The sequence below is a fragment of the Calidris pugnax genome, unplaced genomic scaffold (genome assembly GCF_001431845.1).
Source record: "Calidris pugnax isolate Ruff unplaced genomic scaffold, ASM143184v1 scaffold13, whole genome shotgun sequence".
Lineage (NCBI taxonomy): Eukaryota > Metazoa > Chordata > Aves > Charadriiformes > Scolopacidae > Calidris > Calidris pugnax.
Genome location: NW_015090810.1, coordinates 13,527,858 through 13,553,344, shown reverse-complemented (window position 1 = coordinate 13,553,344; position 25,487 = coordinate 13,527,858). Strand labels below are relative to the sequence as shown.

At 35.6% G+C, this 25,487-nt stretch overlaps 1 protein-coding gene across 1 annotated transcript in view; it reads right to left on the bottom strand.

The window, feature by feature from the left end:
- Positions 1-25,487, bottom strand: part of RTTN (rotatin) — an 82,398-nt gene that overhangs the window by 5,281 nt on the left and 51,630 nt on the right. Inside the window, exons 35-45 of the mRNA XM_014938445.1 lie at positions 20,860-20,971; positions 19,920-20,118; positions 18,765-18,855; positions 17,588-17,741; positions 17,292-17,429; positions 16,093-16,304; positions 12,614-12,719; positions 9,341-9,435; positions 4,369-4,446; positions 2,781-2,907; positions 799-998 (exon numbers count right to left, since the gene is read on the bottom strand). Of these exons, the coding sequence (XP_014793931.1) occupies positions 799-998; positions 2,781-2,907; positions 4,369-4,446; positions 9,341-9,435; positions 12,614-12,719; positions 16,093-16,304; positions 17,292-17,429; positions 17,588-17,741; positions 18,765-18,855; positions 19,920-20,118; positions 20,860-20,971 (1,512 nt within the window). The remainder of the gene's footprint in view (positions 1-798; positions 999-2,780; positions 2,908-4,368; positions 4,447-9,340; positions 9,436-12,613; positions 12,720-16,092; positions 16,305-17,291; positions 17,430-17,587; positions 17,742-18,764; positions 18,856-19,919; positions 20,119-20,859; positions 20,972-25,487) is intronic.

Genomic DNA, 25,487 nt, shown 5'->3' with positions numbered 1-25,487 from the left:
CCCCCCCGTTTTTTTAATCAGGTAATTAGATTGAAGCACAGAACATTGTTAATGTCAATTGAAAGAGATTGTCGTAGTTATTTAACTACTATAAAAGATGCTAAAAACAAACACATTTTTTATAATGTCTGTTGTGTTAGTTGATTTTCTACATGGTTGGACTTGTCTCAAGGTTGTGAATTTATTTAAATGATCAAAGTTAAATTTGAAAGAAACAGATTTTTCAAAGAACATTTGATAAAATAGAGTAGGGATCATTCAAAATAAAAATTAAAGGGGGAAAAGACAGTGCTTACATTTATATAGTATGAATAGGTTTCTACCTAACAGCCAATTACTGACATGTGAGACATCTTCTCTAAAACTAGAATTTTAATGAAGTTTAGGTTTCACATGGTATACCTAATGATTTAAAGAATTTTTAATTTCTTGTTTGCTCACATGCAGGTTTTTCTATTATATGCTCACTTTCACGATCCACTAGTGATTTCTATCAATATATATGGGTATTAAAAATTTTACACCCTACTGAAACTGAGAGGTTATAAAAAAACTCTAGCAAAAACTGTGTAGCTTCATACACTGTTTCTGTCCAGACTATGAATGTGACCAAATTATGTGCTGCACTTCAGGAACGGAAACACAACTAACCTAGAAGACACAATGGTTTTGATTCCCACAGCAGCATCTCTGTGTGACAACAGGACACTAGGATACCCCATATTGAAATATGAGGGTTTATTAAAAAGGAAAATACATCATTCACTTTGCGAAAAATCAAGAATATTATTTCCTTACCTTCTGAATAATGCCTTTACAGTCATGAGACAGAGCAAGGTTAGAAAGAAGACAGAAGACCACCTGCTGAATTGGGCTGTTATCGTTTGACACTTGGGAAGCCAATTTCAAGATGTTGTGCATTAATGAATTGCCAGCTGCACTTCGGGCAGACGGAAGTGATGATTGTCCACCACCGGCCCAACAAAGTGAAGCACAACCTTAAAGAAATCATATGAGAAAGGCACATATACATTTAAAAAAAAAAACTACAGAAAGAGCAGTCTAACAGATAAAAGGTTGAGATGGGACTTTTCAAAGGACTGTTTGTGAGGTTTTTTTTCCTGTGAAACACAGTGAATTTAATGGGACATGCTTTGAATAGAAACATGCTGAATGTGACAGTTTACTGGAATAGGGATCTACTGTTCTTTTGTTCTACAATCTGACAGGCAGTTCTGCTGCTAAAGAGAAGCCATTGCTCCGTCTTAGAAAGTCTCCTTAAAAAACAGAACATTGTATCTAAGACATTATACAATTATTTGGCATGAGAAAGGACCTTCTGAAACTGGTTCGGGAAAGGAGGTTCTCCATACATCTGAAAGGTTTAATAAGTTTCTAAAAATATTTTTCTGAGAAATAAAAGCACTGTCTGCATCTGTCATTACCTTGTGCCACAGCAGCATGCAAAACCCTGTGCTACAGAGCTACAAGCTCAAATTGACCCCAGTGGCAGGGAACAGCTAAGTTACCAACGTGATCCTTGTGCACAAATATGTGCATACACCTTTTTATTTAGTGGTATTTGCCATCTGCAATAACGTTTTGCTTCTTACAGGGCAAAAGTAAATTAAAATGAGACAGTTTTTAACTGTTACAAACATCTACACACATTTCTTTGTCTGACTACACCAAGGCAAAGTGGTTAACCAGTTCAGAGCAGGTAAGTTTGGGTCACCTCATAAGACTAGTATTCTGAACAGAAATTAAAACCACAATTAATCTAAAACCACCTACACTTATTAGAAAGGAAAATAAAAATGCAGCCTAGAGTCACTCAGAGTTAAGAAAAAAGAAAGACGTATCAGAACTTCAGCTTGACTTCCAGTGCATCACGGGACATTACATTTTAATTTTATATCCCGTGGCTGACTAATATATATTTGACCTTTCATTAGTCCACATTAATAATGTCTCTATGAAAAAAAGCATTGCAAGCTCATTTAAGGTCTAGAGACATTAACTTAAAAAGAGGGTAAAAAAGCCCAGAAACTGTTCAGTTAATATATTTTAACCAAGCTAACTTTTTTATGGTATCTTGACAGGGAGAAATCAACAGATACCCATATGTGTCTTCAAGCCACTGGCAAATCGTTATCTGAGTCAATAACCAAGATTTGGAATGAGACAAATTCATACTACAAAATAGAACAGGCTTCTAGTACTGGGCATAATTACTTGTCAGCGGAAATACAGCCTTTCCTCAAATGAAGAAGAGAATCCTTATAAAAAATATACTTTAGTCAAGTACCAGCTACTGAGCCCAATGTATAAATAAATGGAAGGAATTTAATACAGAATTAAATTAGATTATTGAATATTTCAAAACCAGAATGTTTTCAATAAGGGCTGAAATACAAACTGTATAAAGTACTGATACACTATTCTCTGTGAGAGAATTCCTAGACTAGTATTTCTAGAGTATACTATTCAGTTTTGGCAGGACTTCCAGTGTAACCTTCAAACATAATGGTTTGAATTAAATGCTATCTAATCCTTTAACACAATTGTACTCTTGCTAAATCCAACAGACTGAAACAGGATCTGAACAAAAGTCTTGAATGCATTAAAATCAAAACACTTTACAGACTTTGATGGACCAGTGCTTTTATACTTTCCTCTTATGGTAGTAATAAACATTCTTTTCCCTTTATTATGCTTTTCTGTCTTAATTATTTCAGTTAAATATTTTGATGAATTACATCATAGAGTTACTCTCATACCTGCAGGATAGTCTGTAGTGTAGACACAGAGCAAATGCAGAGCTATGTGCATTGAGGAGTCATCTATTAAAAACCACGGCCATAGTGAATGCAGAACAGGAACAAGATGAGCTTTGAGTGCTGCCATCTACAAGAATAAGGGGAAGAATTAAATCTACTACATTATTATATACTTTGAAAATGGAGTATAAATAAAGGGAGAAAAGCATATTTTTTATCTTACTGTGTCCTGCTAGCTTGCTTTAAAAGATTGTACAGAAAGAACTGACACCCTCACTTCAACACTAAAGAAATACAGTCTTATCCCAGTCAAAACCAGCACACCTTTTAATTACTGAGACACATGCAAACAAAAGTAGAGATTTATTCATTCCAGCTGTCATTGTTCAAGAAATTCCTATTCTACAGTTTTAGACTACTCCAACTAAACTAATTCTTGGAACTCAAAAAGCATGGAAATAAAAGGGTACAGGTGTACAGAGAAAATGATAGAAAACTTCAGCTATCAACAGCAACCTCCTTCCCTCCTCCAAGCAATTGTGTCTGCAGATCCCTGATCAAAACAAGAAAAATATTTCATAAAAATCTTATCTGAGATTATAGCACAACCAAGTTACGGGGACATTAGGGATAACCAGATGGCTTATCCAGGCCTGCAATTTACATGGTGTTCTGTATACAAAAAGGATGCTAACACATGCCCTCAACAGGAAGGTCTGGAAATCTAGTGGTTCTACCAATGCATTTACTAAAAGTAGCACAAGTTGTGCAACACCAAGACACATTAAACTGTGAAAGAGAAAATGGAATCAGTGAAGAGAAATGGTATCAGTAATAAAAAAGCAGAAGAGTAATGATCAAAAAGAAAGAATACAGGAAAGAATGAAAAGTAATGTAGTATTTTCATGGAAAAAAACAGGAAGGCAGAAGAACTGAAGGAGAAAAGAAACTGAAAAGCGCAGAGAAAAAACACAGAATGTGAAATGAAAAGAAGAAATTCAAAACAAGACTCTGAGCAAGAAAATTATTTTAAAAAAACAAGATGAAAACAAAATCCTTGCAGGATTAGTGTAATTTAACCTTAACCTAATTTAATCTTAACAAAGAAAAATAAATGGCAAATTATTATTTAAGATTTGTTTTCTGCTTGTTTGGGGTTTTTTTGTCTTTCATAAAGGAAAAGGAAAATCGGAGAGAGGAATAATGAGATTAAACTATTTTCCAAGACACAAAGTGTATCTCCTATGTGCCTTTCTTGTGGCAGCACACTTTTCTCCTCTTCCGTTTTTCACATTATATGCTTTGAAAATTGGAATTATGGATTTAAGCAAAGCAGAAGTGGGTATAAAGGATCATAGCCATCTGAAGCCTGTGAGAGATGATGTTTCAATATGAACATCGAATTCCTAATGCATGCATGAAATATTATTAGGAGGTGGGAATAATAATGAAATTTGAAGCATTTCTTGCCATTAATTTCAAGCTTAAATTTAGCCAGCTTGAAAATAATTTCAAAGTAGAAAAAAAACCAACAGTATTCATTCACTAACTGAATGTGCTCACATTAGTTCAGTATAAAAATACTTACTTTGCATTCGTCATTTTGAAAGAGGCAGTTTCTGAGGAGCTGCATAGAACACCTTAACTGCTTGATGAGGTTATCCTCCTATCCAGAGAAAAATATTTGAAGATCATCAACATAAGACCAGAATGAATTTTATACCAAGAGGAAAGAGATTTCAAATGAGAGGTGCAAATCTAAGGCATCAACATTTGGGTCATATCTCTTCAGCAGTTTCCTTCTGATCTCAAGTAGGATTCATCTCAGCTACTTTTAAACACGTATACTAAAAACATTTTTAACAAGTTACAAGTTACATCATCATCTCTCTTTATAACCCACAGATATTATTTCTAGGGGCACTGATCTGGCCAAATGCAGACTTGTAACGTAGAGCTCCATTTCTCTTACAACTAATGAAGAATGTATGGGAACATTTTCCAAATATTTGTTCCGTTCTAAAGCAGGCATCTAAAACAAGTCAAATGAATCACTCCCTAGAAGTACCTATTTTTCTTCCTTGGATAAAAAACAAGGATAAACTAGCTCTGTCTTGAGCATCTCTGTATTTGGTCAGACCAATCCATCCTTATATTCCCAGTGTCTTAGTTCCCTATCCTTAATAACAAAAATACTTTCCAACCTGATAAGAATATTACAAAGATAAATACAGACCTTTGAATGGTGAGGTACTGAGATTCATGCATATGAGTAAACACAAAACCAAACAAATCTATCTTCATGATCGTGCTGTGACACTAAAAGGGTAGTGATAGCTGACCTAGCTTCTATAAGGTTGACATACTAAACCAATTCTGAAAGATGATCAAATTCCAACAAGCTTGTTCACCACAAGAGACTATTTCAGTTTTATCAAGCATAAAGAAACAAAAATGTAAAATAGGATTCATGCTCAATCTCAAACAAGGTCAAGCAACAATACTTGCTTATAAATCGTATCATGCACACTTGATAACATATGAAATAAAAGTGTATCTCAAAAAAGTTAATAAAAGTCAGGTGTAGTAGATGACAAAGTCATCATTACAAATGTATTTTATGAGTGGTTTGTCTCATTTTTAGCTAAATAAAATGCTAACTCTAAGACGTTCCTTCAAGGACTTTGATATTTATTAATTTATTTAATAAACACAAATAGCACTAAATCCTGCAAAATGCCACAAGCTAGAAGTAATACTTAATGTGTAAACTTCTAGGAGGTTGAAAAAGCTATTGATTGTGTTGATGGCACTGTTTTTATGTATTTATTTTAGGATATCTTGCTGAAAAAAGCAATAACCAATTTTGAGGGGGTTTTTTTTGAAAGATTGGCTATTTGTAAATACTTTTCATGCCCTTGGTTAGCATGACAATAATTATTTTAATTGCCCTGAGAATAAAGCTAGGTCAAACACATTTTTCCCAACTGTTACAGGAGAAGAATGAGAAAAAGAAAAGAAGCTGTGAAAACATCCCTTTGACAATCTCAAAGCGGGCTGAGAGGCAGTTTTGTGAATGATCAGCTAAATCTGCGTATGAAAGCAACATCTCAGCTTCCCTCATGTGAAACTAGATTGCTTGCTGTTATACACCACATATGATGAGCAGTACACTTACATATGATGGAGCAATCTACAGTCCCAGCTCAGCAGGAAGATCTGCCACAAAGTCTTTTGCAAATCCCTTTCAAAAAATTCTTAATTAAATATAAACAATCTTTCTGACCTATGTCAGAGGCTCCTTTCCTTCAATTTCTTTCAAGTTTCAAATTCCTTCTACACTTAGCAGAGGTACAAATGTCCCCAGCTTCTGCCTTCTCAAGGACAATCTGGCTTCAACCTTACCAGACACATCCAGAGCAGGACACCTTTTAGCCTCCACCCCTTGAAGAAGGGATAATAAATGTGTTTAGGGGATCTCAAGGAAAAAATATTGTAGCCTTCAAATATCAGGGTCAAACCCAAATTCTTTTAAGAGCTCACTGTTATAAAACACACTTCCACACTCTCACAAATCAAGGTTAATGTCTGTTTGTGCCAATGCCTCAGAGAAAAATACTATTGAACCCAAACAATGCTGAAATATCCTGCAGGAAGATGTTTTCTTCAATTTCTGCTCTGTGTGGGAGTGGACAAGATATCAAACTTGACAGTAAAGGTTATTGTCTGCATTTTAATAATTCTCGTAAATGAAAGTGTTAGAAAACATGCAGATTGCAACAGAAATCTTACAAAACTGTTGCATGATGGTAAGAAATAGTCCATGTCTAGATGTGGTAAGGTGACATCAGAGTCTGGAACAACTGGGAAGAAGGTTGAAAAGAAAAAGGCTAAACAAAAAAAATTGTGAATGAAGAAAAGAAACTGGGCAGTGGTAGAAGTGCAATTAAAGATTGTACTTAAATTAAATTAAAAGATCCTGGCTGGAGGAGCAATCCTGCAAGTGGAAGAAGAACCTGGAGACCTGAAAGATGCATGGAGACAAACCCCAGCGCAGAACCCAGGAGCGTTGGCCAGTTACACCCAAGACTGGTAACTGAGCAACTGCAAAGCACAAACTGATGTGGTTTGCTGCCTGACTTTCCTGAACCAGCAGTCATCTTCCTGGAAAAGGAAGTTGAGACCTAGTGAACATAAGGCTGGGTGGGAAAGTAAATGTGTGAAATAATCAAGTTGGCAAAAGCTCTAAAATCAATGAATCTTAAACAAGTCCCAGTATCCAGATCCACTACGAGGTGTCAATTACCTGTGACAGATACCAACAGTATCCACCTCCAGAAAAACAACCCAAAACAAATAAACAAGAGCTGGGAAGTGCCTTATAATATCAGTCTTTTGGTTTCTACAGTTACCTTTTTCTTCTGTGCTTTCCCAGGCTTTAGAGCATCCAAATTCAGCTGTGCATGAATATGCTTCATGTTTTCTATACAGCTGTCTATCAGATCAACTGGAAGACAAAAAAATATTTAGAAGTTCATCCACAATCAAAAATACTTTATGAAACATAAAATATCTTTCTTGCAATTATCTTGATTAATATTACCCTCTGGAACTGAGATTTAAGGATTCAGATGTCAAAATGCTGCTAGTTCATGATATATTGTTATCTTCTTAATATCAGGAAGTAACTAACATTCTCCAAGATAGAGTGTGTCCAGTTGAATAATCTCAAGAAGCAAGAATACATTTAAGTCCTCTTGCAAAAGAGTCCAGTGAGTGGAATGCCCAAAGGAAGGACTGATAAGATGAAGAAAGGAAGATAATGTGGGAGGAAGAGGACAGGAACTCATAACTCTACAGGATATCTTCAACGATGCTGCCTAGAAGACTGAAACTTCAAGAGTTTAGGGCATGCGTTTATCTTATCCAGACCAGTACTGTTCAATATCTTAATCAATGACAGACATAAACAGTGGGATGAAGTGCACCCTCAGCAAATTTGCAGGTAACACCAAGCTGAGTGCTGTGGTTGGCATGCCTGAGGGATGGGATGCCATCCAGAGGGACATGGACAAGCTCAAGAAGTTGGCCTGTGTTAACCTTATGAGGTTCAAGAAGACCATGTGCAAGGTCCTGCATCTGGTCAGGGCAGTTCGCAGTATTAATATGAACTGGGGGATGAAGGGATTGAAAGCAGCCCTGCCAAGAAGGACTTGGGGGTACTGGTGGATGAAAAGCTGGACGGGGTACAGGTGGATGAAAAGCTGGACATGAACCAACAATGTGTGCTCGCATCCCAGAGAGCCAACCATATCCCGGGCTGCATCAAAAGGAGAGTGCCCAGTAGGTGAAGGGAGGTGATTCTGCCCTTCTACCCTGCTCTGGTGAGACCCCACGTGGAATACTGTGTCCAGCTGTGGAGCCCTCAGCACAGGAAAGACATGGATCTGTTGGAGCGAGTCCAAAGCAGGGTCGCAGAAATGATCAGAGGGATGGAACACCTCTGCTGTGAGGAAAGGCTGAGAGAGTTGGGGTTGTTTAGCCTGGAGAAGAAAAGGCTCCAAGGAGACCTTATTGCAGCCTTTCAATACTTAAAGGGAGCTTACAAGAAAGATGGGGACAAACTTTTTAGTAGCGCCTCTTGTGATAGGTCAAGGCGTAACGTTTTTAAACTAAAAGAGTGTAGATTTAGACTAGACAAAAATTTTTTTACTATGAGGGTGGTGGAACACAGGAACAAGTTGTCCAAAGAGGTAGTAGATGTCCCATCCCCAGATACATTCAAGTTCAGGTTGGATGGGCTTTGAGCAACCTGATCTAGTTGAAGATGTCCTCATTGCAGAAGATATCAAACTTGACAGTAAAGGTTATTGTCTGCATTTTAATAATTCTCGTAAATGAAAGTGTTAGAAAACATGCAGATTGCAACAGAAATCTTACAAAACTGTTGCATGATGGTAAGAAATAGTCCATGTCTAGATGTGGTAAGGTGACATCAGAGTCTGGAACAACTGGGAAGAAGGTTGAAAAGAAAAAGGCTAAACAAAAAAAATTGTGAATGAAGAAAAGAAACTGGGCAGTGGTAGAAGTGCAATTAAAGATTGTACTTAAATTAAATTAAAAGATCCTGGCTGGAGGAGCAATCCTGCAAGTGGAAGAAGAACCTGGAGACCTGAAAGATGCATGGAGACAAACCCCAGCGCAGAACCCAGGAGCGTTGGCCAGTTACACCCAAGACTGGTAACTGAGCAACTGCAAAGCACAAACTGATGTGGTTTGCTGCCTGACTTTCCTGAACCAGCAGTCATCTTCCTGGAAAAGGAAGTTGAGACCTAGTGAACATAAGGCTGGGTGGGAAAGTAAATGTGTGAAATAATCAAGTTGGCAAAAGCTCTAAAATCAATGAATCTTAAACAAGTCCCAGTATCCAGATCCACTACGAGGTGTCAATTACCTGTGACAGATACCAACAGTATCCACCTCCAGAAAAACAACCCAAAACAAATAAACAAGAGCTGGGAAGTGCCTTATAATATCAGTCTTTTGGTTTCTACAGTTACCTTTTTCTTCTGTGCTTTCCCAGGCTTTAGAGCATCCAAATTCAGCTGTGCATGAATATGCTTCATGTTTTCTATACAGCTGTCTATCAGATCAACTGGAAGACAAAAAAATATTTAGAAGTTCATCCACAATCAAAAATACTTTATGAAACATAAAATATCTTTCTTGCAATTATCTTGATTAATATTACCCTCTGGAACTGAGATTTAAGGATTCAGATGTCAAAATGCTGCTAGTTCATGATATATTGTTATCTTCTTAATATCAGGAAGTAACTAACATTCTCCAAGATAGAGTGTGTCCAGTTGAATAATCTCAAGAAGCAAGAATACATTTAAGTCCTCTTGCAAAAGAGTCCAGTGAGTGGAATGCCCAAAGGAAGGACTGATAAGATGAAGAAAGGAAGATAATGTGGGAGGAAGAGGACAGGAACTCATAACTCTACAGGATATCTTCAACGATGCTGCCTAGAAGACTGAAACTTCAAGAGTTTAGGGCATGCGTTTATCTTATCCAGACCAGTACTGTTCAATATCTTAATCAATGACAGACATAAACAGTGGGATGAAGTGCACCCTCAGCAAATTTGCAGGTAACACCAAGCTGAGTGCTGTGGTTGGCATGCCTGAGGGATGGGATGCCATCCAGAGGGACATGGACAAGCTCAAGAAGTTGGCCTGTGTTAACCTTATGAGGTTCAAGAAGACCATGTGCAAGGTCCTGCATCTGGTCAGGGCAGTTCGCAGTATTAATATGAACTGGGGGATGAAGGGATTGAAAGCAGCCCTGCCAAGAAGGACTTGGGGGTACTGGTGGATGAAAAGCTGGACGGGGTACAGGTGGATGAAAAGCTGGACATGAACCAACAATGTGTGCTCGCATCCCAGAGAGCCAACCATATCCCGGGCTGCATCAAAAGGAGAGTGCCCAGTAGGTGAAGGGAGGTGATTCTGCCCTTCTACCCTGCTCTGGTGAGACCCCACGTGGAATACTGTGTCCAGCTGTGGAGCCCTCAGCACAGGAAAGACATGGATCTGTTGGAGCGAGTCCAAAGCAGGGTCGCAGAAATGATCAGAGGGATGGAACACCTCTGCTGTGAGGAAAGGCTGAGAGAGTTGGGGTTGTTTAGCCTGGAGAAGAAAAGGCTCCAAGGAGACCTTATTGCAGCCTTTCAATACTTAAAGGGAGCTTACAAGAAAGATGGGGACAAACTTTTTAGTAGCGCCTCTTGTGATAGGTCAAGGCGTAACGTTTTTAAACTAAAAGAGTGTAGATTTAGACTAGACAAAAATTTTTTTACTATGAGGGTGGTGGAACACAGGAACAAGTTGTCCAAAGAGGTAGTAGATGTCCCATCCCCAGATACATTCAAGTTCAGGTTGGATGGGCTTTGAGCAACCTGATCTAGTTGAAGATGTCCTCATTGCAGGGAGGTTGGACTAGATGAGCTTTAAAGGTCCCTTCCAACCAAAACCATTCTATGATTCTATGATCACAGGCTCATGGAATAATTCAAGTTGGAAGAGATGGCTTCCAGAAGCCATACAGCCCAACCTCCTGCTCAAACCAGAATCAGCTGTCAGATAGGCAAGGTTTACCTGAGGCCTTATCCAGTTGAGTCTTGAAAACACCCAAAGATAGAGATTGCACACTATATGCAGCCACTGCTTGACTGCCTTCAAGGGGGAAACGTTTCTTTACAGCCAGTCTGACTCTCATGTTTCGATTTATGTCCATTCTCTCTCACCCTCCTACACAATGTACTGCTGCAAAAAACCTGGGTCTGTCTTCTTCAAAATCTCATGGGTACAAGAAGGCTGCTATTAGGTCCTCCTGAAGCTTTTTTTTTTGCCAGGTTGAACACAGCCAGTTTCCTCAGTCTCTCCTCTAAGGACAGGTGGATACAATAACCTTGGTGGCCCTCTATTGAACTTGCTCCAGTTTGTTGATGTCTTTCTTACTGGACCCAAACTGGGTCTAGTATTATTCTAGATTTGGTCTAACGAGCGCTAAATAGAGGAAAGATAATCCTTTCTTCTTGATCTACTGGCTGTGTTCCTTTTAATACAGCCCAGGATGCTGTTAATCTAACATTCAGATTACTGCCTACCAAGACCTCAAGGTCCTTTTCAGAGCCCCAGTCAACCTGTAATGCTATAAGGTTGTTCCTTTCCAGGTGCAGGACTAAAAAGTAGTCCTTAAGGTCCTTAAGAGCTGAACAGGTGATGTTAGAGCTACAGATAACTTCAGGACATTGATTTGAACCCCAGAACTCCTCTTTCTCTTTTCTAAGATTTGTGTTGTGTCACAGCAAGGATGATTTGAAGGCTGCTCTAGCATTGAACTTGATGCACTTCATGCACCAGTAGTGCCTTCACAGGAAGCCAGGTCTTAGATGATCTAATGGGTCATTAATAGAAGAAGAGCCCCAACTGAAGCAATGGCTGAGTAGACTACCAATACACTGGGAAAGAGCATAAAGTAGGTATATAGCATATGATTTGAAGTTCAGTTTTCTGCCATTGTTGGGACCAGACATAGAGTAGATATGTCTAGGCTATCTATTTCAGTGTAGTGTAGGTTTAAAGGACCAAACAAACCAACAGAGACACAAGTAACGAGAAACCACCCCAGATAAAGTCCACTTGGGCTGATCAGGTATTAAATGCATGATACATAAGAAATGGAAGTTAACCAGTCTCTCTTGTGTTCTACTGGCCATAAAAAGCCTTTGATTAGAGGTATTTTTTTACTTTACTACTGTAAAGTAAAAACCCTAGGCATGAAAGATGTTGCATTGCAAGGGAAGAAGGTCCTACGTAAACTGTAAAATGGGAAGAAAGAAACAAAGAGGCAGGGAAAAACAAAGCTAAGAAAAAAGTCTCTTCTTGTCCAGGTACAGCCAGAACTGAGAAGACAGGGCATACTTTCACCAGCAAACCTGTATTGGCATAGCATGAAACAAGAAATGGAAGATACTGCCAGTACAAACTCTCCAGTTTTGAATGGATGAATATGTCACTAGCAGTAAAAGCTCACAGATCTCTTCTCACTCTAACACAGACCTATGATTTAACCACAAATTTTTAGACTGGCTACAACATATTTTATCTGTAGCTAAAACTTTAATTATTAATAAGCTTTCTCTGTAAAAATCCGCAAAAAATGCCACTGAAAACTATGACTTTTGTTTTAACAAAAAACATGATTTAAAAAATATGTAAAAAACCTTTAATTCATAAATCATTTAACATACATTTTGAAATGCTCACCTTCCAAAGCACATTTCTGGGCGCTTTTACTGACAGCTAACAGAGACAGTAATGCATTTGTAGCAACTTCTTTCAGCACATCCTTTGAAGATTTTGTTTCACAGGCCTACAAGTAATGCAATTTCATCATCAAAATGAAAAAGTGACCATATTAAGAATAGTATTCAGATCTATAAATATGTTGTCATAGTCTATATTTTCATAGCTGTTTCTGTATGTTCATCACTAAATTCCTATCCAGAGTTCTCCCTCTCTATATTGCTGTTTATAGTATGTCTGCATAGAACTGTTTCATTATTTTTTCTAATTAAAATAAAAAATACATATTTTTTTTTTGCTCCTAAGCCCACTCTTCTTACTCTTTTTATAACATTCTACCTTCCTAAAGCCTAAATTCCCAGCCCTGGTGTTCCAGATCTTTCCTAATATCCAGGCGTACTATTGCAGACAATTCACTGACATGCCTTAAGTGCAATCTCACTTCCCTTAGACACAATGATGAAGAAGAGATATTAAATATCAGTGAAATTCTTTAGAATAAAAATATAATTGACATACGGATGGTTTTTTTAGCTACTCTTCTAACCAGAGAAAAATGGTAGTTTGGCCTATTTTTGTGAGGACTTTGTGAGCCTCATCATATTTCTAATAACATAAAAATAATCTCTGTGCTTTCAAAGGAATATTTATTTGGAGTCATATAACAAGATAGCTGAAAGACGAGGGGCTGTCTGAGCTTTATATATTATCCACTAGAGAATTTTGTCCATCTAGCAATTTTCCCTAAAATATCATTCCAATACTGACATCCAATATGCACTGTAAGCAGAATAATATAGTAAAATAAGAACTATTACTGGATCACAGTAGAAAGAAAACCATATTTTAAGATTAGCCAGAGATGCAGCATCTTAAGAAAAGCTTAATACTTCAGACAGAAATCTTATAACTACCTAGCCATACGACCTCACAGATTATACACCTCTACATACCTCACATATATCACCTTTTATTGGCTTTAGTCCTCCAGCTAATAATTGCCCTAATGAATTTTTCAAATTTTAATATGCAATAAAATATCTATGTATGCTCTAGTGTTATCATTTACTGAAGTGTTCAGTGTAACCAGGACTGAAAATGTCAAGGGATGAAGAGTAGTAAATTAATAACTTGAAAAAAACAACCCCAAACCTCATTGATAAGGACAACTGAACCAAGTTAAAGCACTAAAGCATGAACTAAGTTCTGCATTTATAGCTAACAAAAAACATTCAAATTTAGACTATAACTGGTTTTATTAGATACCAAGTGAAATCTCAAAGCTATTAGCAATACAAGAATGTTCTAAGCAAATTAATTCTTTTTCTGTACTGGTGATTTCTTTTCAAATTAAATAATTTAGATGTTTGAGTAATTAAAAATACAAAAAGCTTAAAGTTTAAACTTGATGCTAATTAAAATACGCCAGAAAAAAACCAAAATGTTGAGTTCCTTCAATCCTGCATAACTTAAAACATAGATATCGATTTATCCACTCAAAGGCTTTTGCCCTATTAAAAACAGCTAGCAACTTTTAAGAAGAACTCCAGTTAATAATAAAAAGAAATTTATGTCAATCATAGGGAACACTTAAATAATTAATTTTCAATTGATGATTAACTAGTAGTTGAATGGAAAAAATCAACTCTATGTAAATTTATAATGCCTTCTGCCAGCAGATTCTATAGCTTTAAACTACTAGAATTAAAGTATTAAAATGAGAATGGACATTTTTAATTCTTTTTGAAATTATGATGTGTAATAAATTTAAGATGTCCCATAAATCTACAGCAGATCTAGCTATGTTAGTCTGCACCTACCGTAAGTTAGTTGAAGGCAAGATCACAGCCTTTCTAAAACACTATAAATTTCATATCTAGAAAAAAAAGGTAGGGCCTAAATTTGAGACTTTTTATGTATGGATTATGGTTTCCTTATTACTTTTACTTCTGATCTTGAAAACGTATCTACAAGAGTTAAGGTTTACATACACAAAAGCACCAAAACTTTTTAAAGTCAGGATGTGCATTCACCAGATTGGTTGGATGCAACAATGCATATTAATTTAGGACCTGGTCTGCTAATATTCACAGCTGCAGACTGGGTCCCAAGTTAGCTTTTGCCATTGCATATCACCTATTCTGTAGCTTTTATGTAATTAGGATGATTGATGGAGATCACAGATTGTTTGAAAATTCTTTCACACTCTTTTCTATGTTAGTCAATTATTCGCTTGAGTGTGCCTCTTGAAGAAAGATTATATTTAAATCTTTTGGGTTGTTTTTGGTTTGGTTTGTGTTTTTTTTTTTAATAGCTTACTTTACATCCTATGGACTCCTCTTTCAACTGCCTCTCAACAACCACCAAGGGGGCTGGGGTGGGGAGTAAATAAATATGTGTAGAATTAAAGCTGTTTCTTTCCTAATTCCGTTATCCTTTTTGGGGGATCATAGCAGCTATATCCCTTTCATGTATTAGAAAGCCCCAGAAGGCATAGGTTATCTTTTGAGATCCTTTATGAACAAAATGTAATGTCCATCTACAGTTCTGAACAGCTAAAGAGCAAGTTGACAGCTGGTATCTCTTACGATACTCAAACTATGTCATAGTGTCTCATGTACTTTCATTGCCCTGGCTACAGTTAATTCCTCATTGTATAGACCTTATCTGCTATCACTGTAAGAATCATCACTTTTTGCTGGCAAAGGCTGGTAATCAGCTATGTATCCTTGTACAAAAATAGAGGAATGTGACTTACAACACAACACATCTTTGTCTGACGTACTGTCATGCAATTGCAGTTTTTGTGCCAGAGCCAAGGAGTTCAGTTTTAGGCACATACATAAGCATTAAATAAAAAAGCCTAAGAGGATATCGAGCAAATTATGGAATTTTAATAAAGTGCCCTTGTTTTACTGTTGGAGTCTGAAAATCATGTCCTCATTGGAAACCATTAACATATGCTCCTTAAGTGCAACAACACTGACCTTAAACTATCAGGGAATAAACTAGAAGGCTTAAGGATTCATTTCGGTTCACAATTTTTATGAAGGTAGCTGTTAAGAACAACAATGCTGTCATTTACAACAGGGATAACTACATCTCAAACCTTAAAAATCTCACTACATGTTTGGAAAAACAGAAAAGAAAAATAAAAGCATATCAGTGTTTGGCCAAACATATTCTATCTATGTATCATCTTTTTACATGCTGTTTCACCATAATTGCCTCACAAGGCATCTCCTAGAAGTTGCTTCTTTGCAATTGTTCCAGCTTATTACATGAATTTCAAAATTTAGTGTAATAGATGTCTCAAATTAAAGATGTCTTGGTTCATAGCTGGAAACAATTGATTTTTCATTAGCTAACTACATTCCTTTTTAACAAAATACAGAAATGCAAAAATATAACCTGCAATTACGTTGTGAAATTTTAAATACCTGAATAATTAATGCAGTAAGTTGAGTTACTGACACCCGGCATCCTTCGACACAATCCAGAAGAAAGCTAATAGTTGGATTCTCACATAAACTCTGTTTATCTTGGAGCTGTCGTCTTCCTTCCTCATTCAAAAGGACAGAGAGGAACCGTAAACTAGCCATGTATAAAGCAGGGTGTGTGGCTGACAGATGAATACAATCACAAATGGTATCTGAAAGGTTAAATAGAAAAATAAAATTTTTTATATTTAGTTCTGAATAAAGCTTAAGTGCTTCAGAACTCAGAAAGACGTATCAAAGAAAGTGTGTGAGGCAAGAAGTTATACCTGTGCGCTGCACAAGGAATTCCACAAATGCTATGCATAAAATAAGTCTTTAAAATCTAAGGAAGAAAAATTTGAGTTTTATAGGTTTGAATGAACTAATTGCTCTGCATTAATTTGACTATAAAACAAAAAAGCAATTCCATTTACGAAATCACTTGTTTGTTCAACAATTTTCTGAACTCTCCTCACTTTATTCAACAGCTTATATTATAAAACCAACAGTATCCATCAGCTGCTTTAATGCAATTGGATTTGGATTCACCAGATCATTTAACATGCATCTGGCTGAAATAATGACCTTGAAAGGACTATGCTTATACTTCAGTATTGAAACATGTCAGAGAATATTGGTGACTTAGAGCCCTGACTAGGCAAGTAACTAAGGAAGGAATAACTAAAAAACAAACAAACAAAACCCCGTATAATAATCTTGAGTTCCTATAGCTCTTATCTCCCCTCAAACTTTGCTTTCCTTTCATGCAAGATATAAAAAAGGAAATCAATGCAGTATATATATAAATATATATAATATATATATAAATAAGGAAATCAATGCAGTGCTAATGGATCATTTCAGGCTCTACTCACAGGTGCTGTTTTTGGTTAAGGTTTACAACTAGAATCACTAGCCATATATGCAAACAAAACTTGTGAAATTATCTGGCAGTTCAAAAGTTAGTCTGATGATATAAGCAAGAGTTGTAAAAATCAAATTAAGGGAAAAAGTCACTGAAGTTCTGGACAAATTTGGTTTTCATTCTGGATATGTCATTGATAATTACTTAATAGCATCTACACAGGAATGCCCCTTTTCTACTTGTTTGTTTATTTTACTCATTGCTTGGTTAAAATCCATCTAGGAATAATTATTACCAATGATTGCTGCACAATGATTTGCAAGGGCTGCTGTCACAGCTGGAAAAGATATTTGGCCACTCTTCCACAATAACGTAGCCAAAAAGTCGAAAAAGTCTATCCATGTTTCATGAAGTACAGATGTTAACTCAGTATCTGCAAAGGTAATATAGAAAAAAAAAAAATCAAAGCAATTACACACATGCTCAAAACTGGATAGCTAAGCCTGAAACAACTGTCAATTTAAATGAAGGTGGTATGCAAATGAAGACCTGCTTCTATCTGGCTGTACTAGAAACAAAGTACTTCATTACCTAACCCATCTCTGGAGCGAATGGCAAGAATCGAGAAGGTATTTCCCAAGAGTGGTTTCAACAGTTCATCCTGGATTACAAGCTGAGAGTCCACTAATAAACATGATTTCAGAAGCTTGGACACAGACGACAAGTATTGAAGTTGCAATAACACCTGTTAAATATTTTTTAAAAGATATGAAATAAATCCACATATTTGCACTTTACACATTTTTTTAAATTTAAATACTCACATTATCTCAACTGATTAATAAAATTTTGAATTAATATACATCACTTAAAACAATAATTGGATTTAAATTAAAAATTGTTCTCCTGATTTTTACTGTAGAAGAGGAAACACAATTCCTGGTCTGGAAACACATGTGTGAAATCAACTTTCTAGAGACAAAGAATAAAGTTCCTTGTGAAAAAGTCATGATTTTCACTATATGTACAGCATCACATTCTCTGGAAGCTCACAAAGGAAAACTTAAAAATGATCATTAACATTGACAAATATATGTGTATTTCCTGAAAACAGCAGCTCAATTTGAAGCTTTAGGAAAAAAAATATTCCTGTATTATAGATTTATTTATTCTCACAAGATTTCTACAGGAACATCTTCTTAATAACCTGGATATCTTTCTTCAAATTAAATCTGAATGCAGAAGCTCTAAAATGGTGCTATGCCAGGAACACAGGATGTTCTATATGTTATATATACAGAGTTAAATTTGATACAAAAGCACTTCCATTGACAGTAACCCTATAGGGTTTGCATAAATCAAAATTAATTGAGAGTTATATACGTGTCTGCAGGATTGGACATAAAGCAAAGCAGCCAGGCTTGTGGAAAATAAATATTAAATATGTCAGTAACTGTATCTGGCTTGCACTTCACTACCATAGAAAGAAATTCTATTACATTACCTCTGTGACTGCTAAACTCAATTCATATTTTAAAACACAAATATTCTCAGTTTCTGTTTGATGGTTCTAGGTATAGTTCTAACACAGAAATTAATTGTCCTGTGTTGAATATAACATGGTTTATTTTCTCTTAAACCTTGTCAAAAGCACAGAGATTCACATGAATGTACCCTTTAGCAGTGTCTGGACTATGTCAATGATTATGCAAACCTAATCAATTTCCTAATTTAAAAAAAAATAGAAAGTAACAAATGCTTTTCTAACCTGAACTTTTACATGTTCTATATGACATGGACGACCCAATGGAGCTTTCAGTTCCAAGATACATCTCTCAACCAGATTAGCACTTACAAGACTGAAATAAAATGAAGTAAATTGGTTAGAAATAGATTTCAATAATTAAACATTCTATCAACTTAACATTTCATAGAAGAGAACATTTTAAATAAACAGAGTAAAAATAAATTATGATGCACTTTCTTAAAATAGTGGGGTTTAGCAGTAAGTCTAGTGCAATGGTAACTATAGTAGCAGTAAGTTGTTTCAAAATAGTTAGACTAATATATATTCCAACAGCTGCACTGGTAGAAATTGTTTGTTTATATTTGATTGCTTATTTTCTTTCCTGTAGAAGAATAAACAGCTGTGTAATAGTATAAGCTGTATTCAAACAAGGTGGGGGTTTTTTTCATTAATTGCAGTATGAAAAGCAACTACAAAAGGTCTTGAAAACCTTAAAAAGAACTGAACTAATTTTTGTGCTTCACTTCAGAAATTCCAAACAATTTCTACAGATGAAAGAATTGGTTACGATGTAAGTGGAAACATGAAATACAATCCAAAGACTATTTTGAAGAGGGTCCTCCTTTAAAAAAGAAACAAAACACTAGAGTCTATCATCCAGTACTTTCCCAAAGCTCACAAGCATTATTTACTCTCTTTAGTGTGACAGCCCTTGGCTCATCCTCAAAGTATTGCATACAATTCAAAGAAGAAAATCATAAAATGAACTGAAATGATCTGCAACTCTGAATACCTGACTATATAATGTACTATTCTACTAAAAAAAACCAACAAAAAGCTAAAAGATTACCACTCCAAAAAGGACGACTAAATGGCCCTTTAGACAAAACCCTAAAACATTATCAAAGAAACACAGTAGTCCGGTAGAAGACAGACATCACAAATGGAATCACCAATATAACTACCTTTTCTGTGAAAAAAAAAAAAAAGAAATAATCCAAATTCTTTTCTGTTGTTGACTGTATTATTAAAAAAAGGCATTTTTGAACCCTTCAGAAGCAAGAAGTGATCAATATATTTAACATTTTTGGTAAGAAACACTGGTAGATCTAATTTCAAACTTATCATCTCTATTGCTACACCTTGTTTGCAGGTCAGCAGTTATCCATCTCATACCTGCTGAGAGCTGTTAGCAAATGTGCTTGTTGAAGAGCAATTCCAGTGTCTTCTGGTGTGACAACCAGCAGATTGTGCAGAAGGCTGCAAACAGCTGACAAAAGGGCAGGTGTGACTACAGCACGCTGTTTAGACAGAGTAGCAGACATGGGAGAACCATGCTGACTTGGAGATTCTGTTGTGGTTGTATCACTTTGACCTAGAACGTGTTTAATAACAACAAAAAACAAAAATAAAAAAGAAAAGAAAAAATACAAAAGATTATAGCAGTTGCATAAAACAAATTGTTGTTCCTTTTTTATAAAATATCCAAGTTGCCTCTACATTTAAAACAGTATATAGAACAGTATTCTGGAATGAGAAAAAATAACCAAGAAATCAGATACGGGAAAAGTGTTATTTAAAATAGTTCTGAAATGAAGTGTTCTTTCTACAAGGCCTTAATAATCATTAAGGATAAAAGGTAAATTTGGAAAAATCTAAACCTTCACTTCTCTAAACAGAAAAATGTTTATATTCATAGATATCTCTCTCTGCATACATCTTTCTTTTTTTCTGTTCATTATATGTATTTTTATCTTTCTACATATAAAGAGAAGCATATATACATCTGTGTGCGTGCGCACGTGCATGCATGTACGTATATGACAGTTTTACCAAAATGGATTATTTTGAAAGGGTGACTGGATGACAGGAATAGAACCTTATTCTTGAGTTACATTTCAAGCCGTATCAGCCATTTTAATGTATTTCTGTCAAATGTATTTCACCCTATTTAATTTTAAAGGAAATGTTTCATGTTTGTCTTCCAAAACAACCATTGGAAGCACCAATGATGCTTGTTCCAGCAAGACACAAGCTTTATATGCATGTTTAGATACTAGAATATGGGCAGGCTAACACATCATATTCATCATTATGCTAACAAAATTTGACTTACCTTGCGCGATAAGCCGATCAACGACAGTTTCAGGAATAAAACTGGTTGAATTTGTTGGGACTATTGCCTGAAGTTCAGTAGCACTCTCCAGTGATGGTGATACAGACTGAATCTAGAAAGACATAAAGGAAACTGGTTGACCCCAGCTTTTATAGAGCAGACTTCTACTCTGTTTTGCTTGAACAATGTCGGGGTAGGAAGAAAACAAACCACTAACCCACCCAAATCAACAAAGCCACAAAACCAAAAACGATATAAAAATTACTGGTCAAAATTAATTTGATTAAATTTTGCTCACCATATGTATATATATAAATATAAACATTCAATAATTGAAACTATTGAAAGATGTGCAATATGAACAGCCTGAAACATTTCAGTTAAAAACTGATCAATGCCCAGCTTACTGGAAATTCCTCCTCTACATCCTTCTTTTTCATCCATATAATTGACTCAATCTACATTTGGACTAAGATAGAAAGGCATTACTGAAGCATTTAAACTCAAATTTTTCATGGACTATTTGCTCTACTGAGAACATCAGCACTTGTCCATTTGTACCAGGACACGCTCAGATAAAAATGTAACAAGCATATTAGTCATCAACCAAAGTTGAAGTTCCAGAGTCTTTCCAACTCTGGGTACTTATCGTAACCTTAGTCCTGCGACCCTTACATGCATTCATTTCATGGTGAAAATATGAGATATTTACTTGACAGTAGAAACTTTTACTGGCATACTACCATGCTTCTTCTACCAATTTTTCATTATCTATCATGTTATTAATTTTGCATGCTTTCAAAACTTAATGGTCTTGCTACTGTGTTTAAAAACACAAGCTTGAAGTCAGAAGATCAGCATAATAACATGCTTTTGTGACACGACATGACCTGTGACCTGTTTCAGCATATGGGATAAGGTCACTTTTTCACTTCTGTTTTTTGTTTTCTACCTGGACAATCCACATCAGATAAATTTTCTTTGAGTGTCACTATACTGTGTAAAGAATACAGAACATTGGGTTATCCAATAAAATCCTGAAACAGTCACAGCTCAAAGAAGGATGCTATTAGACTTCCTCACAGTAAGCTTTCTAAGGAATACTGAAAGATTTCAAAGGTTTTCTTTTTAAAGTTTTATTAGAATATCAGTTAGAAATATTTTTTATCTAAGGAAAAATAAAAAAGGGTGAAGGGAGGAAATTGCAGATTACTGTCTTCCTAGCTATTTTACCCTTGCAGTTAGGCCACCGCTTTCCAGGCTTGGTTTTGATTTACCCAGCAGCATTTTGATCTATGAAAATTCTCTACTGAGTCTTTTCTCATGCCCTAGAAGGTTTAGCCCCACATCACAATCCCCATCACTTAGGCTTCTATCAGCACATCTTCAATTGAGGCTGGAGTCCCTGCATGAGCTAAAAGTTGCCACTTCCATGGTCTAACTTCCTTCTCTCCCCTGTTTTCATCTGATCTCCCACCACAGTCCATCCTACAGTCTTGAATCTTACTCCTCAAGCATGCTCAGATGTTCCTCAAAAAAGCTGGAAGGTTACTGTAACACAGAAGACAAGCTACAGTAAGATTTGGGGCAAGTCTCAAATTCAGGATTCACATATAGCTTGAGTCACAAATACTAGGACATGCTTGGCTAAATAATTTTCTTGTTAGCAAAATTTAGTACCAAATTGTACCAACCAATTGAAATTCAAATTCTGTTTAGATTATACAAATAAACCCCATATTTGCCAACGGAAATAAATTATTTAATGTTTCATGCTTGCTGATTTAAATAATTATTAAGATCCATTATTTATATTAGAGGAAATCAATCCATCTTGACACATGGTAAATTCTGCATTTATTCAGCACTATTCTTCCGTTCCAAGCATTCTAAAAAAATGACAAAAACCATCACTTATTTTCTTTAAAAGTACAAACCCAAAATGCAACTTCTAACCATATGTATGGCTCTTCTGCAACAAGTAAAGCCCTAAAATGAATTATTGCTATGCTGAGAGTAATCTTAAAGATATTATTATGAATTTATACAAGCTTTCACATATTAGTAAATAATATCTTCTACATTCCACAGCAATTCTTTCTCCATCTTCTAAAACTGTCTAAACATTTTAGGCAAAGAAATAAAAATAAGGTCTTAGATATGTTTTTTTTTTTTTTTAAATCAATAAAAGCTTTGTCTGGTTAGAAAAATATCAGCTTCGTCTACTGATGGAACATTTATTGGTAATTTCTTCACAGTGGGAAATGGGTTAAAACCAGAAATTTTCTGCTATCTTAACAGAAAACATACAGTAACACAATAGAGTTATTTCCACAATGTTCTACCTTCCAGGAAAGAAAAGATATTACTGCTTTTATAAATCACCTTTGATAAGGATGAACTGGGGGTCTGAGACATTACATCTAGTAAAGCGTATTTACTACTGTCACCTTATTCTTTCTGGGAGCAATTGTTGCTTAACAGTGAAACAACAGGCTTTGGGTTTAATTGAGGAAAAGAAAGGGGTGTGTAGGGGGAGAGATGGCAACTGCAGATAAGAATAACACAAAAGAATACAAAAATTGTCTGACGGGAAGTACAGGAGAAATGTGAGGGCTTTACTGCTTATCCACTAGATATGAATAAAAGGTCTTTTCTTAACCTCTAGTATAAAAATCCCTTCGGCATTGCTTTAATAAGCTTGCAGTGATTAATTCTATTCAGTTCTCTTTTCAAAGGTTTAAATCACTTAACTGTATAGCACTCTGGTAACCATGGCTCCAGAAAATAAAGAACACGTTTTTATAAAATAGCAAGAAGATTTCATAGAAAAGAATGGCCATGACTTAAAGCTATCTGGGAAATGTCTGTAGATCTTCAACCTGCACCATTTTTAGCTCAAGTTTTTAAATAACTGCTCATTTTGCTAAGCTGTCCTGGGCACACAACAGCCCTAGTGTATTTATGGAGTGTGAAGTAAGTCAGTATCTCCATGTTGACTGGTGATCTCCATCATACGTACTAAACACAAACATGGTGGCTAAAATAAGAATAAGGAATTGTTCTCTGAAAGGATAACCTGAGTTAATGTTTAAACTATGAATTCTATAAAAGAAAAGATTCTTAATCTTCTCAGAATTGGACTTTTGCAGTGTCCACATTCCAGTTTACAGAAAAACAGAGATAAATTTGTCAAGAAAAACCACTGAGATCTTAAAGACATTAAATACATATGAGTACTGTGTATGAGTTAACAGAGCACAGACAATCCAGCTGTCTTTTACATGACCTTGAATCATTGATTTCATTCCCACATCGCCATTCTTTACTCTATAAAACAGGCAAAATTGTCAGTACCTCTGACAGACTGTTTTACATTTTGAAGTAAAAAAAGAATAATTTTGGTTATTAATGTGCTTAGTTTTTAATTTTCTCAATTTTACATTCTGCAAATTCGGAGAAAAATTTGTGGATGGGGAAAAAAAAATGAAGCCAAAAGGTAATTTAGATACTTTTTTCACTTAAGGTTTTATGAACCTTTTGATAGCAGACTGAAAAAACAGAGAAAAGTAATAGTGTCTTTTTCTCTTGTCAAAACTGTTTTCAAATATCAAAAAGAAAGAATCCAGCAGACCTTTTCTCTTCACAGAAAAGAAATTCACATAATCCAGTAAAATACAATACTTTTGCTTCTGCAAAGATCTTCAGGATGTAGCTTACTGAAGCAAAAAGCAGTTTCAGCTTCCTAGACTGACATTCATTAATTGAATAGATACAGACGTATTTAGAAGAACATTTTTTTTTTCAGTGTTATTAAAATATCAGAGAAGAGCTTCCAATAGAAACAACAACTCTACTTGGTCTGATAGCTGATAACTCTCAATTATTTGTGGCTTTTGTCATCAAAACTGTACCATATACACACACACAAAATTTCCTGTCAATAAGACCTGCAGACTCCCTTTAATGTGTGACGGGGCAGGCATGCCATCTAGTGGGCTTGGAATAACTACGTCTTCCTACCATCAGTGGAGAGTATATAGAGACAAACTCCTAAAAACTTTGGTAATAGCTTCATAAATGTATTTCTTTTTCTCATACATCCAAATGGAGAGCCTTAGGCCAAACTGTAGGAACATGACATGTGAAGTTATATAGCAATAAATTGCAAATGCCTGTTTTCAGGAAAAGTTTGAATTTATAAAAGTATTTCCAAACTATACTAGATAGTTTACAGATGCTAAAAAGATCCATGAAGGACAAATGGAAATTAAAAACAATAAATGACAATTAAGTTTTCTGTGAAATCTTCATATGTATCAGGGGAAGAAGGAAAACAAACTAAACCCAAACTTGAATAAAACTGTCTTAAATTACTCGTAAGAGCATAATGTTAGCAAATATGAAGTCTATATCATCTTGAAGACTGATAAAAACCAGTGTATCTTAATATTACATTGTGCTTTCCGCTTTAAATAATTAGTTGTCCATTTGTTACAAGGAATTGTAGAGCTATACCTTTATGTTAAACCATGATACTACTTTACACATATAAATAAAAATACATTAATTTGATCTAGTAGATTCCAATTTTTTTCCTTTTTTTTTTCAAACTACTGAAGATATTT